At 46.9% G+C, this 12,239-nt stretch overlaps 1 protein-coding gene across 7 annotated transcripts in view; it reads right to left on the reverse strand.

Annotated features, from left to right (window-relative positions):
- Positions 1–2,274: 2,274 nt before the first annotated feature.
- The window catches only part of LOC101545665 (poliovirus receptor-like), a 32,982-nt gene continuing 23,017 nt past the window's right edge, over positions 2,275–12,239 (reverse strand). For 2 of the 7 annotated variants that reach the window (XM_055145068.1, XM_055145062.1), the window contains 2 exons: positions 11,423–11,571; positions 2,275–10,232 (listed from right to left, as the gene is read on the reverse strand). In XM_055145068.1, coding sequence (XP_055001043.1) covers positions 10,126–10,232; positions 11,423–11,571 — 256 coding nt within the window. In that variant the 3' untranslated portion in view covers positions 2,275–10,125. The remainder of the gene's footprint in view (positions 10,233–11,422; positions 11,572–12,239) is intronic. The other 5 variants (XR_008631210.1, XM_055145064.1, XM_055145065.1 and 2 more) reach the window with 5 other exon arrangements.

Genomic DNA, 12,239 nt, shown 5'->3' on the forward strand with positions numbered 1-12,239 from the left:
CACTTGGGGTGCAGAGGGTGTGTCAGTTCACCGCTAGAGGAAACACAGGTGGTTTCTTTTGAGTCAGACTCGGCAGAGTATTGATTTCAGAATCTTCTGTGAAAACCTGAGACCCCAGACAGGCCCATGCAGTCAGTCAAGAGACCCAGTCATAGTCACAGTCACAGTCAGCCCTCAGGGTTGTGGGTGAGGTTACCCTGAAGGCCCCAGGGCTGTTGTTTGAAAGACCTAAAAGCCTCTATCAGCCCGCAGGGGCTGCCCAGCCTGAGAGCGGGGCTCAGCCACCAACAGCCCGACCTGAGTCCAGGCAAGTTTGAAACATTCCTCTATCACATTCTACTCAGCAACAACAATCAGGTTGTTCTTTTTTCTACACAAGCAAGCATGATTTTAGAATACTGAATGTCCTGTAATGACAAATAAGAAGTTTACATCACAAGGATTATGAAACTGTAATGAAAATTTTAAAAATGTGATGGGGACTGGGAAACTGGAATTGACCCCTGAGTTAAACAGAAGGGAGGGAGAAGCACTCCTTTCATGACCCCATTCAACCGAGTTAAGGGCACACCAGCCCACCAGATTGATGGGGGCACACTGGGCCTGACAAATTGTTGAGACCTCATGGGAGATGGCACCTGAAGGCTGTACCGAATGCGCAGAGACACTGACACTGACTGTTTTCCTCTGGGCACCTGAAGGCCATGTGGGAACGATGAATTGGTTGTTTCTCTCTTATTACCTCTGTATCCCCTGCTTCACTCATAAGAATGTTTGTACATTGTAGCTCACCTTTAGCGGATAAAGAGAGGGACTGGAGCGATAGCACAGCAGGGAGGGTGTTTGCCTTGCATGCGGCCGACCCGGGTTCGATTCCCAGCATCTCATATGGTCCCTGAGCACTGCCAGGAGTGATTCCTGAGTGCAGAGCCAGGAGTAAACCCTGTGCATTGCTGGGTGTGACCCAAAAAGCAAAAAAAAAGAATTAGAGGATAAAGAGAGACCCTCTCAGCAAACGGGACTCCGAGTCTTTGTCTCTTCCGACTTTGGGTCCTCAGTGCTGAGCCTCTAATAAAACTCACTATCGCATCCTGAGCGCTCTCTCTCTCTCTCTCTCTCTCTCTCTCTCTCTCTCTCTCTCTCTCTCTCTCTCTCTGTGTGTGTGTGTGTGTGTGTGTGTGTGTTTGTGTGTGCGTGTGTGTTTACTCGCGGCTTGCACCAGAACAACAGTTCAACCTCAAGCTTTGATTTCTGGGAAACTTTTACTTACTTGGTAGCTGACCAGAGCAGTTGGAACAGGGTGGAACTTGTCTCAAAGTCAGGTCATTTCCTTGATTACACTCAGAGGTTTCCTGTTTTGTTCACAGACTATCATCCTGTTTCTCGCTATTCTGAGTCACCTGTGAGTTCACAAAGTATTGTGTGTGCTGCCAGAAGGACTACGATGATGAGGACAAAGATAAGGAGACAAGACAACAATCAGGTGGACAACCAAGACAATGACTACGACAATGATCAGGAGGTGGAGGAGGACAAAGAAGATGTTGACAAGGACGACCAAATCCTTTAATTTGTCACAAAGGCAACCAGATGGCAGCAGCCAGTAGCAAACACACAGTGGGTTCCTGTCAGCCCCTCCCTGTGTGGCTGAGGTTTCCCCAATAGACCCAGGGCTTGATGCAGAACTGAAGAGCCTTACAGCCCCCAGGGTCTGCCCAGCCTGAGGGTGGGATCTGCCACCAACACCCCACCTGATGCAGGTAGTTTCCCCTCATTCTCACACATCCTGCTCACTAGCAAGGGTCCGTTTCTTTCTCACTAAGCAAGAGGGCGTGACTAGAGAGGCTGACAGTGGAGCTGAGCCTGGAGGGTTAAAACCATTTTCCCCTTGGCAGCTGAGAAGAGCAGAGTGTGACGACCCCATGGAAGCTCACCCCCTGGCCGAGAGACTAGAGTCTGGAGAACACGGTCTGACGGCCTCTTGGTGGAGGGAAGGGGACAGTGGGGGTGGGATTGGGGCTGATAGTGAATGCCTGTAACCAACCATCGTGCACAGCCTTAGAAACCAGGGTGTCAAAATAAAGTAGGGAAAATTAAATAAACATGTCAGGTTCTTCTCAGGTTATTTGTTTATCTATTTATTTTAATGAATTATCGTGAGATACATTTACAGAGTTACAAACTTTCATGACTGCATTTCAGTCAAACAATGTTCAAGTATCCACCCCTCCACCAGTGCCCACTCCCCACCCCCAATGTTCCCAGTATCCCTCCCCCACCCCCACCCCTTCCCACCTCCTGCCTCTGTGGCAGGCACAATCCCTCTTACTCTTTCTGTCCTTTTGGGTGTTATGGTCTGCAATACAGGTAACAAATAGCCATCATGTTTGGTCCATAGTCTACTTTCAACATGCATCTACTATCCCGAGTGATCTCTCCAACCATCATTTATTTAGTGCTCCTCTCTCTGTCTCAGCTACCTTTTCCCCTAGTGCATGAGATCGGCTATCAAGCTGTGGGGCAGTCCTCCTGACCCTTATTTTAACTGTCTTTAGGTGTTAGTCTCCTATTATGTTACTTTATATTCCACAAATGAGTGCAGTCCTTTTATGTCGATCCCTCTCTTTCTGACTCATTTCACTTAGCATGATACTCTCCATGTTGACCCACTTACATGCAAATTTTATGACTTCATTTTTTTTCTAACAGCTGCATAGTATTCCATTGTGTAGATATACCAAAGTTTATTTAACCAGTCATCTGTTCTCAGGCACTCAGGTTTTATCCAGATTCTACTTATTGTAAATAGTGCTGCAATAAACATACAAGTGCATATGTCATTTCTACTGTACTTTTTTGCATCTCCGGATATATTCCCAGAAGTGGTATTGCTGGGTCACATGGGAGCTTGATTTTTAGTTTTTTGAGAAATGTCCATATTGTTTTCCAAAAAGGCTGGACCAGTCGGCATTTCCACCAGCAGTGAAAGAGAGTTCTTTTCTCCCCACATCTATACCAACACTTGCTGTTTTTGTTCTTTTGGATGTGTGCCAGTCTCTGTGGTGTAAGGTGATATCTCATAGTTGTTTTGACCTGTGTCTCCCTGATGATTAGTGATGAAGAGCATTTTTTTATGTGCCTTTTGGCCATTTGAATTTCTTCTTTGAGCAATTTTCTCTAAATATAGTATCATGCGGGGTGGAGCTATACCGGGATTCTTGGTGGTGGAATATGAGCACTGGTGAAGGGATGGGTATTCGAGCATTGTATAACTGAGATTTAAACCTGAAAACTTTGTAACTTTGTAACTTTCCACAATAAAAAATTTAAAAAAAAATATTTTCAAGAATAAAAAAAAAAAAGAAAAGGGAAATGCTAGAAAAATATTTGTTCCTCTAACCAATTAGGAATATGGATCAGAAAGTATTTTATTAATATCAATAAAAAATTTGTAGAAACTAAAATAAATAAATAAATAAATAAATAAATAAATAAATAAATAAATATAGTATCATGTCATCTGCAAATAGTGAGAGTTTGATTTCTTCCTTTCCTATTTGGATGCCCGTAACGTCTTTTTCTTGCCTGACTACTATTTCAAGTACTTCCAGTACTATATTGAATAATAGTGGTGAGAATGGGCATACTTGTCTTGTCCCTGATCTTAGAAGGAAGGCTCTTAGTTTTTCCCGGTTGAGGATAATGCTTGCTGTAGGATTGTAGTAGATGGCTTTGACTAATTGAGTTCCTTCAATTCCCATTTTGGTGAGAGTTTTCATCATAAATGGGTGCTGGATCTTGTCAAATGATTTCTCTGCATCTATTGATCTGATCATATGGTTTTTGTCTTTTCTTTTATTGATCTGATGAATTATGTTGATTGACTTGCGAATGTTAAACCATCCGTGCATCCTTGGGATGAACCCACTTGGTCGTGACATATAATCTTTTTGATGAATTGCTGGATTCTATTTGCCAATATTTTTCTTGAAGATCTTTGCATCTGTGTTCATCAAAGATATCAGCCTGTCATTTTCTTTTTTGGTGGGGTCTCTGTTGGCTTTTGGTATTAGGGTGATTTGTGCCTCATAGAAACTGTTTGGGAGAGTTTCTGTTTCTTCAATTTCCTGGAAAAGCTTGAAAAGGACTGGCAGTAGGTCCTCCTTAAATGTTTGGAAGAATTCCCTAGTGAATCCATCTGGACCTGGGCTTTTGTTTTGGGGAAGATTTTTAATTACCCTTTCAATTTCCTTGATGGTGATAGGTCAATTCAGGTATTCCAGATCTTCTTGGCTCAGCCTTGGGAGGTTATAGGAAACCAAGAATTTATCCATTTCTTCTAGGTTCTCTTGTTCTGTGGCCTATAGACTTTCAAAGTAATCTCTGATCACCTTTTGAATTTCTTTGGTTTCTGTTGTGATGTCCCCCTTTTCATTTCTGATTCAGCTTATTAGGGTTCTCTCTCTCTCTCTCTCTTTCTTTGTGAGTCTTGCTAGTGGTTTATCGATCTTGTTTATTTTCTCAAATAACCAGCTCTTGGTTTCACTGACTTTTTGGATAGTTTTTTGGGTTTCCATTTCTGCTCTAAGTTTTATTATTTCCTTCCTCCTTTTTGGTTTGGGCTCCTTTTGTTGGACTTTTTCTAAGATCTGGAGCTGTGAAGTCAGGTTATTGTGTGGGCTCTTCCTCCTTGAGAAACACTTGCAGAGCTATAAATTTTCCCCTCAACACTGCTTTAACTGTGTCTCACAAGTTCTGGTAGCTCGTGTCTTCATTCTCATTTGTTTGCAAGTATCTTTTGATTTCTTCCTTGATTTTCCTCTCTGACTCACGCATTGTTCAATATTGAGTTGTTAAATTTCCAGGTGTTTGATTTGATTCTCTGTCTTTGTGTGATTAACTTCTATCTTCAGTGCATTGTGGTCTGAAAAAAGAGTTGATGCAATTTTTATTCTTCTGATTCAATTGAGGTATGTTTTGTGGCCCAGCACATGGTCTATTTTGGAGAATGTTCCATGTGCACTGGAAAAGAATGTGTATTCAATTTGGGGGGATGAAAGGCTCTGTATACATCTATTAGCCCACTCTCTTCCATTTCTTTATTCAAAGCCAGTACTTCCTTGCTGAGTTTCAGTCTGGTTGATCTATCAGGAGGTGATAGGGCAGTGTTGAAGTCCGACTACTATTGTGTTGCTACCAATGTCCTCCTTAAATTCTATTAGTAGTTGTTTTAAATATTTATCTGGTCCCTCATTGGATGCATATATGTTTAGGAGTGTGATTTCTTCCTGTTGTACATATCCCCTGATTATTAAAAAATGGCCTTTTTCAGCCTAAAATCTATGTTGTCGGATACTAGTATGGCCACCCCAGTTTCTCTGAGGGAGTTGTTTGTATGAAGAATTGTTTTCCATCCTTTGACTTTGAGTCTCTGTTTGCTCTGACTGTTCAGGTGTGTTTCTTTTAGGCAGAAGAATGCTGGGTTCAGTGTCTGAATCCATCTTGCCACTCTGTGTCTCTTAATTGGTGTATTTAGACCATTGACATGGAGAGAGATTATTGTCATGGAGTAGTGTGCCATCTTTTTGTAAAGGTTTGTTGTGCATGTAGGGGGGTTTTCTTCTCTTAGAGTAGCCCCTTTAGCCCTTCTTTTAAGGTTGGTTTTGAGTTTATGAAGTTCCTGAGCTATTGTTTATCCATGAAATAGTGTATCTTGTTCCTTCAAGTTTGAGTGAGAGTTTAGTGGAAAGAAGTATTCTTGGTGAGGCTTTCATTTCATTGAATTTTTTTCACTATATTCCACCATTGTCTTCAGGCTTGGAAGGTTTCATCTGATAAGTCTGCTGTAAATCTAAGGGGTGTTCCATTGTATGTGATTTCCTTCTTTGACCTTTTTGCTTGCAGTATTGTGTCTCTATCCGTGGCATCCATCATTCTGATTATGTTATGTCTTGGAGTCTTTTTATTGGGGTCTCTCTTGGCTGGCACCCTACGATCTCCTTGGATCTGGATGCCTTCATTCTCCAGTTCTGGGAACTTTTCAGCAATGATATCTTTAACTGTGGCTTTTTCATTGGGTTTGCCTCCCTGCCCTTCTGGTACTCTGATGATTCTTACGTTGTTCCTCTTGGATTCATCCCCTAGGTCTCTGATTTGCCCTAGAGCTATTTTGAGGTCTTTTCCCATTGTTTGTTGTTTCCTGTAGGCTTTCTGCAGCTCATCTTCAACATCACTGATTCTGTCTATGGCTATAGTCATTCTACTGTTGAGGGAACCCACTGAGTTTGTTATTTCATCTACCAATTCCTTTATTAGTGACACTTTTTTTTTCTTTTTTTGCTTTTTGGGTAACACCTGCAATGCACAGGGGCTACTCCTGGCTCTGCACTCAGGAATCACCCCTGACGATGCTCAGGGGACCATATGGGATGCTGGGAATCAAACCCGGGTCAGCCACATGCAAGGCAAACGCCCTACCCGCTGTGCTATTGCTCTAGCCCCATGTTAGTGACACTTCTGTTTGTAGCTTTCTTATTTCTGCTCTCATTTCTTGCTGTATTTTCTTGGCTGTCCGTTCCACTGTTCCTTTCATGTCCTCCTTTAATTTACTGGATGTCTGTCCCACCATTTATTTGAGTTCATTGAACATCCTCAACGTTTCTTTCATCTCTGAGTTCTTTGTCTGAGAGATTCTATTTGTGGGAATTCCCTGTTGAGACTTCAGGGCTCTTTTTTTCATCCACTCCTGGGGAGGGGGGTAGTCTGCACTGTTTCTTCATGTTGCTGTGGTAGCATGGAGATGGGTCCCTTCAGTACACTACCAGTGACCACCTCTCGCTGCAAGGGAGAATTCTAGATGGGCTCAGTCGATGGTGGTCTCTTTTTCCCCCTTTAAGGATACTGCTTCTTCAGTGCTCCTCTGTGCCTTATGTAGGGCCACTGGCGTAGCTTCAGGGGAAGTGTTCTTTTTCAATGGGATTGTGCAATTGTTTGTGTTCACTGTCATTTTAATGTTTTGGGGGAATATTTTGATTGGAATAGGATAATGGACTGTTGGCCTAATGTGGTTGGGATAGCCAGGATGTCCCCTTCAGAATTAGGTAATGGACGCTGAGCTGTGAGTCCAAACTGCTGTGCAGGGAGTGGTGGGCCACTTCAGTGCTGGATCGGATTGTGGTGCTCACTTCTGGTGCTCCTGGGGCTCTCGGATGTCTCAAATCATCATTTTTTTTTTACTTGGGTCCTGGTAAGTCTTGTTTCTCAAGAGTAATTAAAAAGCACTGCCCATTTGCCCTTTAAACACAATACAAACTTAAAACTTTCCAAAGTAACCTGGTAAACAACCTAAATTAAACTCAATTGCATACTAATTGCATACTAACACACATACTAACAATTTAATTCAAAACATTAATTACAATGATTTCTCTTTACTTTTAGGTATCTCTTATTTTTTTTTAACAAAAATTGCAATGGAGGCTGACCCCCAGCCTCATATTTTAAAGCTGCCGAAGTTCACCAAGGACAAATCTGCTCCCGAGTCCACAGTAAGAAGCCCTGCAGGGTGGCTGCACTTTCACCTTCAGACTTTCCCTGAGTGTCTGGGAGGAATCCAATCTAGTCAGCCTGGAATCATTAAAAATCTAAACTGGCAAAAAGACAATTGTCAAAAAGACCAGATATTTCTAAGCATTGGTACACATGGCCTCACACTCTGACCTTTATTGGTGATGCAGCTGGTCCAAGGGCTTCTGCTTCTGATTTCATCCTGGCTCTGGCTTTCCAGTGCACAGACAGACAAATTGACGATGAGCATTGTGGCCAGTTCTGTGTACACACACATACATACGCGTAGTTAATGGGTCGATTTGCACCAGCAGATTTTCTGACTCCCTAAGGATGGCGGGAGGACAGCTGGAGGGGTCAGGAAAGGCTCCTTTGGTACCAACACGGCAGGCTGAGTTACGGACAAACCATCACAACCCAACACAGTGATACATCAACATTTTCAGCTTTTCTGGTTTTGAAGGGGTAAGTAACATGCTCTTAGCAGACAAGGAGTATCTGGGTGGCAGTCCCTTCAGGGCCTGAAAGAAAGAGAGGCAGAGTCCATGGCTCAACCTGGCTCCAGTCAAGGGAGGAAGCAGGTGGGAGCACAACTGTCACTTCCCTCTCCAGAGAGAGGAAGTTGGAAATCTATTTGCAGTAGTGAAAGGAGGAAGGTCTGTGAGAAACTAAACCCCCAAACTGGGAACAGTTTGAATCTTCCCTTTCCAGCCTGTCTCCTGTGCAGCTGTGCAGAGAGAAGCCAGCGCTTCCCACGATCCACCGACAGAGGACAAAGATGGACCAACCTAGAGATGCTGGAGCAGGGGCAGGTGAGGTCAGGGCTGACCTCAGGATGCTGACCTCAGGACAAAGCTCTCCCTGTACACTGATCCCCCCCTTACTTTTTGAATAGCAGCATAGAAGCTGTCCAGAAGCACAGAAGCTGTTAGCATAGTGGCGGAGCTCTCTTTACTTAGTTGTGCCACAGCAGGTGCCCAGCAGATATGCTAGTGACTTAGTGTTACAGCTCAGTTACAGTATTCAAACTTGACCTGCAAGGTCCTTTCAGACAAAACCAGCGACTCTCCCTATAGACCCTCGGCCCAGAGGTCAAGCCTGTGGGTCATTCTCTCTGGGGGCCAGGCAGTTTCCCCAGATGCATCTTGAGGGGCCTACAAGGAACACCCATTAAAATGTAGACCCCCACGTTTGAAAGACAGCACAGGAATGGTGCTGGCCTGGCTGGCACATGTTTTGCCCACTGGGCGGGGGGGCTTGTGTTTCTTCCTTGAAAACACATGATTCTCCAGCTCTGCCCTGGCTGACCCCCAAACTCAGAGTCAGGAGTGCAGAAATGTAAACTTACCAGCAGCCCTAGCACAGAGCCAGCAAACTAGGGTCGGTTGTGAGTAAGTGTGAGAGATTTGGGAGCAACAAATGGGGTGCTCCTGGGAGAGCAACTGGGCAGTGCTCTGTGGGCACCTCATCCACCTCAGCACCCACCCACACTTACCCCATGATCAAGGGCGCTGTGGGGGTCCTGACCTGTGGACACAGAGCAGACGCGTCAGGAACCCGCAGGCAGTCACGGGCAGACCCAGGGGCCTGGGGACCATGACTCCAGGCCCACAGGGCTCCCCTTCCCTCAGAGACCCACAGTTCTAAAACCGGGTTGGGGAGAGGTTTTATTCAGTAACTCTTTGGGATTCACTTCATTCTTTCCTTTCCTTCCTCTGCAGTGTCAGAAATCACACCTGGCATCTCATATATCAAGTCACATGTTCCACCACTGAACCCTATCCCGGCCTGTTATTAATTTTCAATCAATGAATCAATACTACAAACCCCATATGGCCTGTTAGTGAATATAAATCAATAAATCACAGAAGCCAAACACTATCCCTGACCTATTATTATCAATAACAGTAGTATTGGGTTTTAGCCCACAACCTGCGAAGCTCAGGGCCCACTGTTGACTCTACACTCAGTGGTCACTGCTGGTGAAGTTGAGGGACCACATAGGGTGCTGGGATCAAATCCCAGTTGGCTGTGTGCAAGGCAGGAACCCTACCTGCTCTACTACTGCTCTGACCCACAGCCCTATAATCAATTGTTGATCAATACTGACTGAGTCCATGTTAATGACCTGTTAATTCACTTGCCCCAGCAAGTTCTTCCACCTCAACTCCTGCTGGGGGGCCAGGGTTCAAGTTCCTGCTGCCCCCTCCTGTCTGTAGAGGCATCCGGGGGTCTCTCCTAGCAAGGGACATGAGGGACAGCTGGGGGTATCACTCTGCCCTCAGTACCCATGTACCCCTGGTGGGCGCCCAGTGCTGACGGGGCCTGGAATCGGGGGGCCTCACTCTTTCGGGTGGGAGACCAGCCCCTGCCTCAGTGTCCATGTCTGCCGGGTCAGGGCCACCCGGCTGTGGGGACACGCAGGACAGGCTGCTTGGGGAACGAGCACAGAGCCTCGCGCGGGGTTGGGCTCAGGGATCTGGGTTCAGGATGCTCAGGGCCGACACACGAGTGGGGAATGTTCCAGAGACACTCACGGCACTGTCTCCGACCCCGGGATTAAACCAGGGCCCCCAACACATCCACCAACACGATTCCCACAACAACCACAACAGGCAGGCCCATCTGGCGAGCCAAACCTGAGTGTGACTGTTCCTGGGGGGTTCCTGGAAAAGAGAAGGAAGAGGAATTTAGAATCAGAGACTTTGGGTCCTCCTGCCCGCAAACATCGCCCCTCACTCCTATGGGCAGCCCCCACTGTCACTCCACAGAGCTCTGTGGTTCAGGGGGCGGGATCCAGGACTGACCAATCAGAGCGCTCCCCTCTGTGTGGCTGCTGGGATTGGCCAGAGCCACTGTCAGTGTTGAGTTCAGGGCCTGAGAGAGTGGACAGCAGGGCTGGCCCTGGCCATGCACACAGACTACCTGAGTTCCATCCCCACCACCTCATAAGGTCCCCAGAGTACTATCAGGGTTCATCCTTGAGCACACAGCCAGGAATAAACCATGCGCAACCTCAAGTGACCCCAACGAAAAGAAAAACAAAACAGGAAAAGGTGTTGCGTTCTCCTCAGCCCCACAAAATGGCGGGATGGGCACCTGGAATGCCCCCGTACCCCTGAATACTGAGGGCAGAGTCAGCACCGAAAACAGTACAGTCAAAAATCGGGAAAATGCCTGCTTTACTCCCACACATGGGCTCCCAGATCTAATCAAACCCGATGGGGCCGTTTTTTCTCCGACCTGTGGCGTTTCCAGTAGCTGCAATGGCAAGAGCTCGGCTGCAGCCCCTGGAAAGGCCTCAGCAGGAGTCCGGGAGCATCTCATGGCTTGGGCTCCTTCCCCAGGAACCCTCCCATCCCCCTCAGAGTCAATCCTGCTCGGCACCTCCTGGGGTGTCTCCGTGATCCCCACTGGTCCTTGTAGTGGGATTGCTTGGAGCACATAGACTAGAGACTAGAGACCAGCGTGGGACAATGAACTTTGTATGACCTGCACTGGGGGCTTGGGAGAGTCCTGTGCAGAGGGCCTCTTGAAAGAGGGGCCTTTAAAGTAAAACCTACCAGCAAGATAAGCAGGACACATCCTGCACGTACATACTTCTCGTGCTCTAAGTAACCTTGGGAATGATCTGACTTGGTATTTTTAATGAGAACATCTTGAGACAAACACAAAATATGTCTAACTCATGAGAGCATCTTTTGACTTGGCTACGTGCCTGGGCCAAGGTATGTAAATAATATAAAACTGCTTGCTTGAGAATAAACGGGGCCTTCAGCCTCGATAGCTGCTGGTCAACACATCATCTCTGAGTCGGTGGTCTTCATGCCGGAGCTGGACTCCGGCAGGTCCTCACCTGGGAGCTGGACTCTCATGGCTGCCTGGCCCATGCCCAGTTCATTGGAGACGCGGCAGATGAATGTCGTGTTGATGGACTCCTCAGTGGGCTGGATCAGGAGCCGGGAGCCCTGGGGTACAGCAGAGGGGGGCAGGGGGCCCGTGGTCCTGGGGGACAGAGGCAGATAAGAACTCGGCCTCTGCTGGAGCCCAGAGTGACAGGGACTGAAGAGCCCAGCACCTCCCTCTGTGTGACCTAAGTTGAAGGGTACCTGGGGTCCCCTTGGCTCTCTCAAACCTGTAAACTTTTCAGCAGGTCCTGAGACCCGCCTTCAGAATCCATCTAGAACTTTCCAGTCCTCAGGGCCTGTGTGGCCTCCACTCTGACCTCTGTCTCCTGATTCTTCCAACCCCAACACACACCTGGTGGCCTGAGAGAACTTGCCGGAACTGAGCTCCAGGCCCTCTTCTGCTCAGTGACCCAGAGAGCTCCTGCCTCAGTGAGAGGAAAGCCCAGTCCTGGGAAGAATCCCAGAGCTGCCCCGATCCCTCAGACCCCGGGTCAGTTACCACCTCCTTTGCTCTGCTCTCCGGGTCCTTGGGGGAAACCAACTAGTGATGCCCCTACTGGGTGCAGGTCATCTTTGACCCCGCATGGCCCCATGATGAGTGGGGATGAGGGCAGGAGGTAAAGACAGGGCAAGGGACAGGACTGTGAAGAGCTGGGGTACCTGCTGCCAGGGCTGAAGCCCCCAGAAACTGTGTGTGCATGTTCCCTTTATTTTAGAGAAGACCAATGTGGGTGTGGGGGCTGGGGCTGAGTCCCAGGTCCACAT

The sequence above is a fragment of the Sorex araneus genome, chromosome 8 (genome assembly GCF_027595985.1).
Source record: "Sorex araneus isolate mSorAra2 chromosome 8, mSorAra2.pri, whole genome shotgun sequence".
Taxonomy (NCBI): Eukaryota; Metazoa; Chordata; class Mammalia; order Eulipotyphla; family Soricidae; genus Sorex; species Sorex araneus.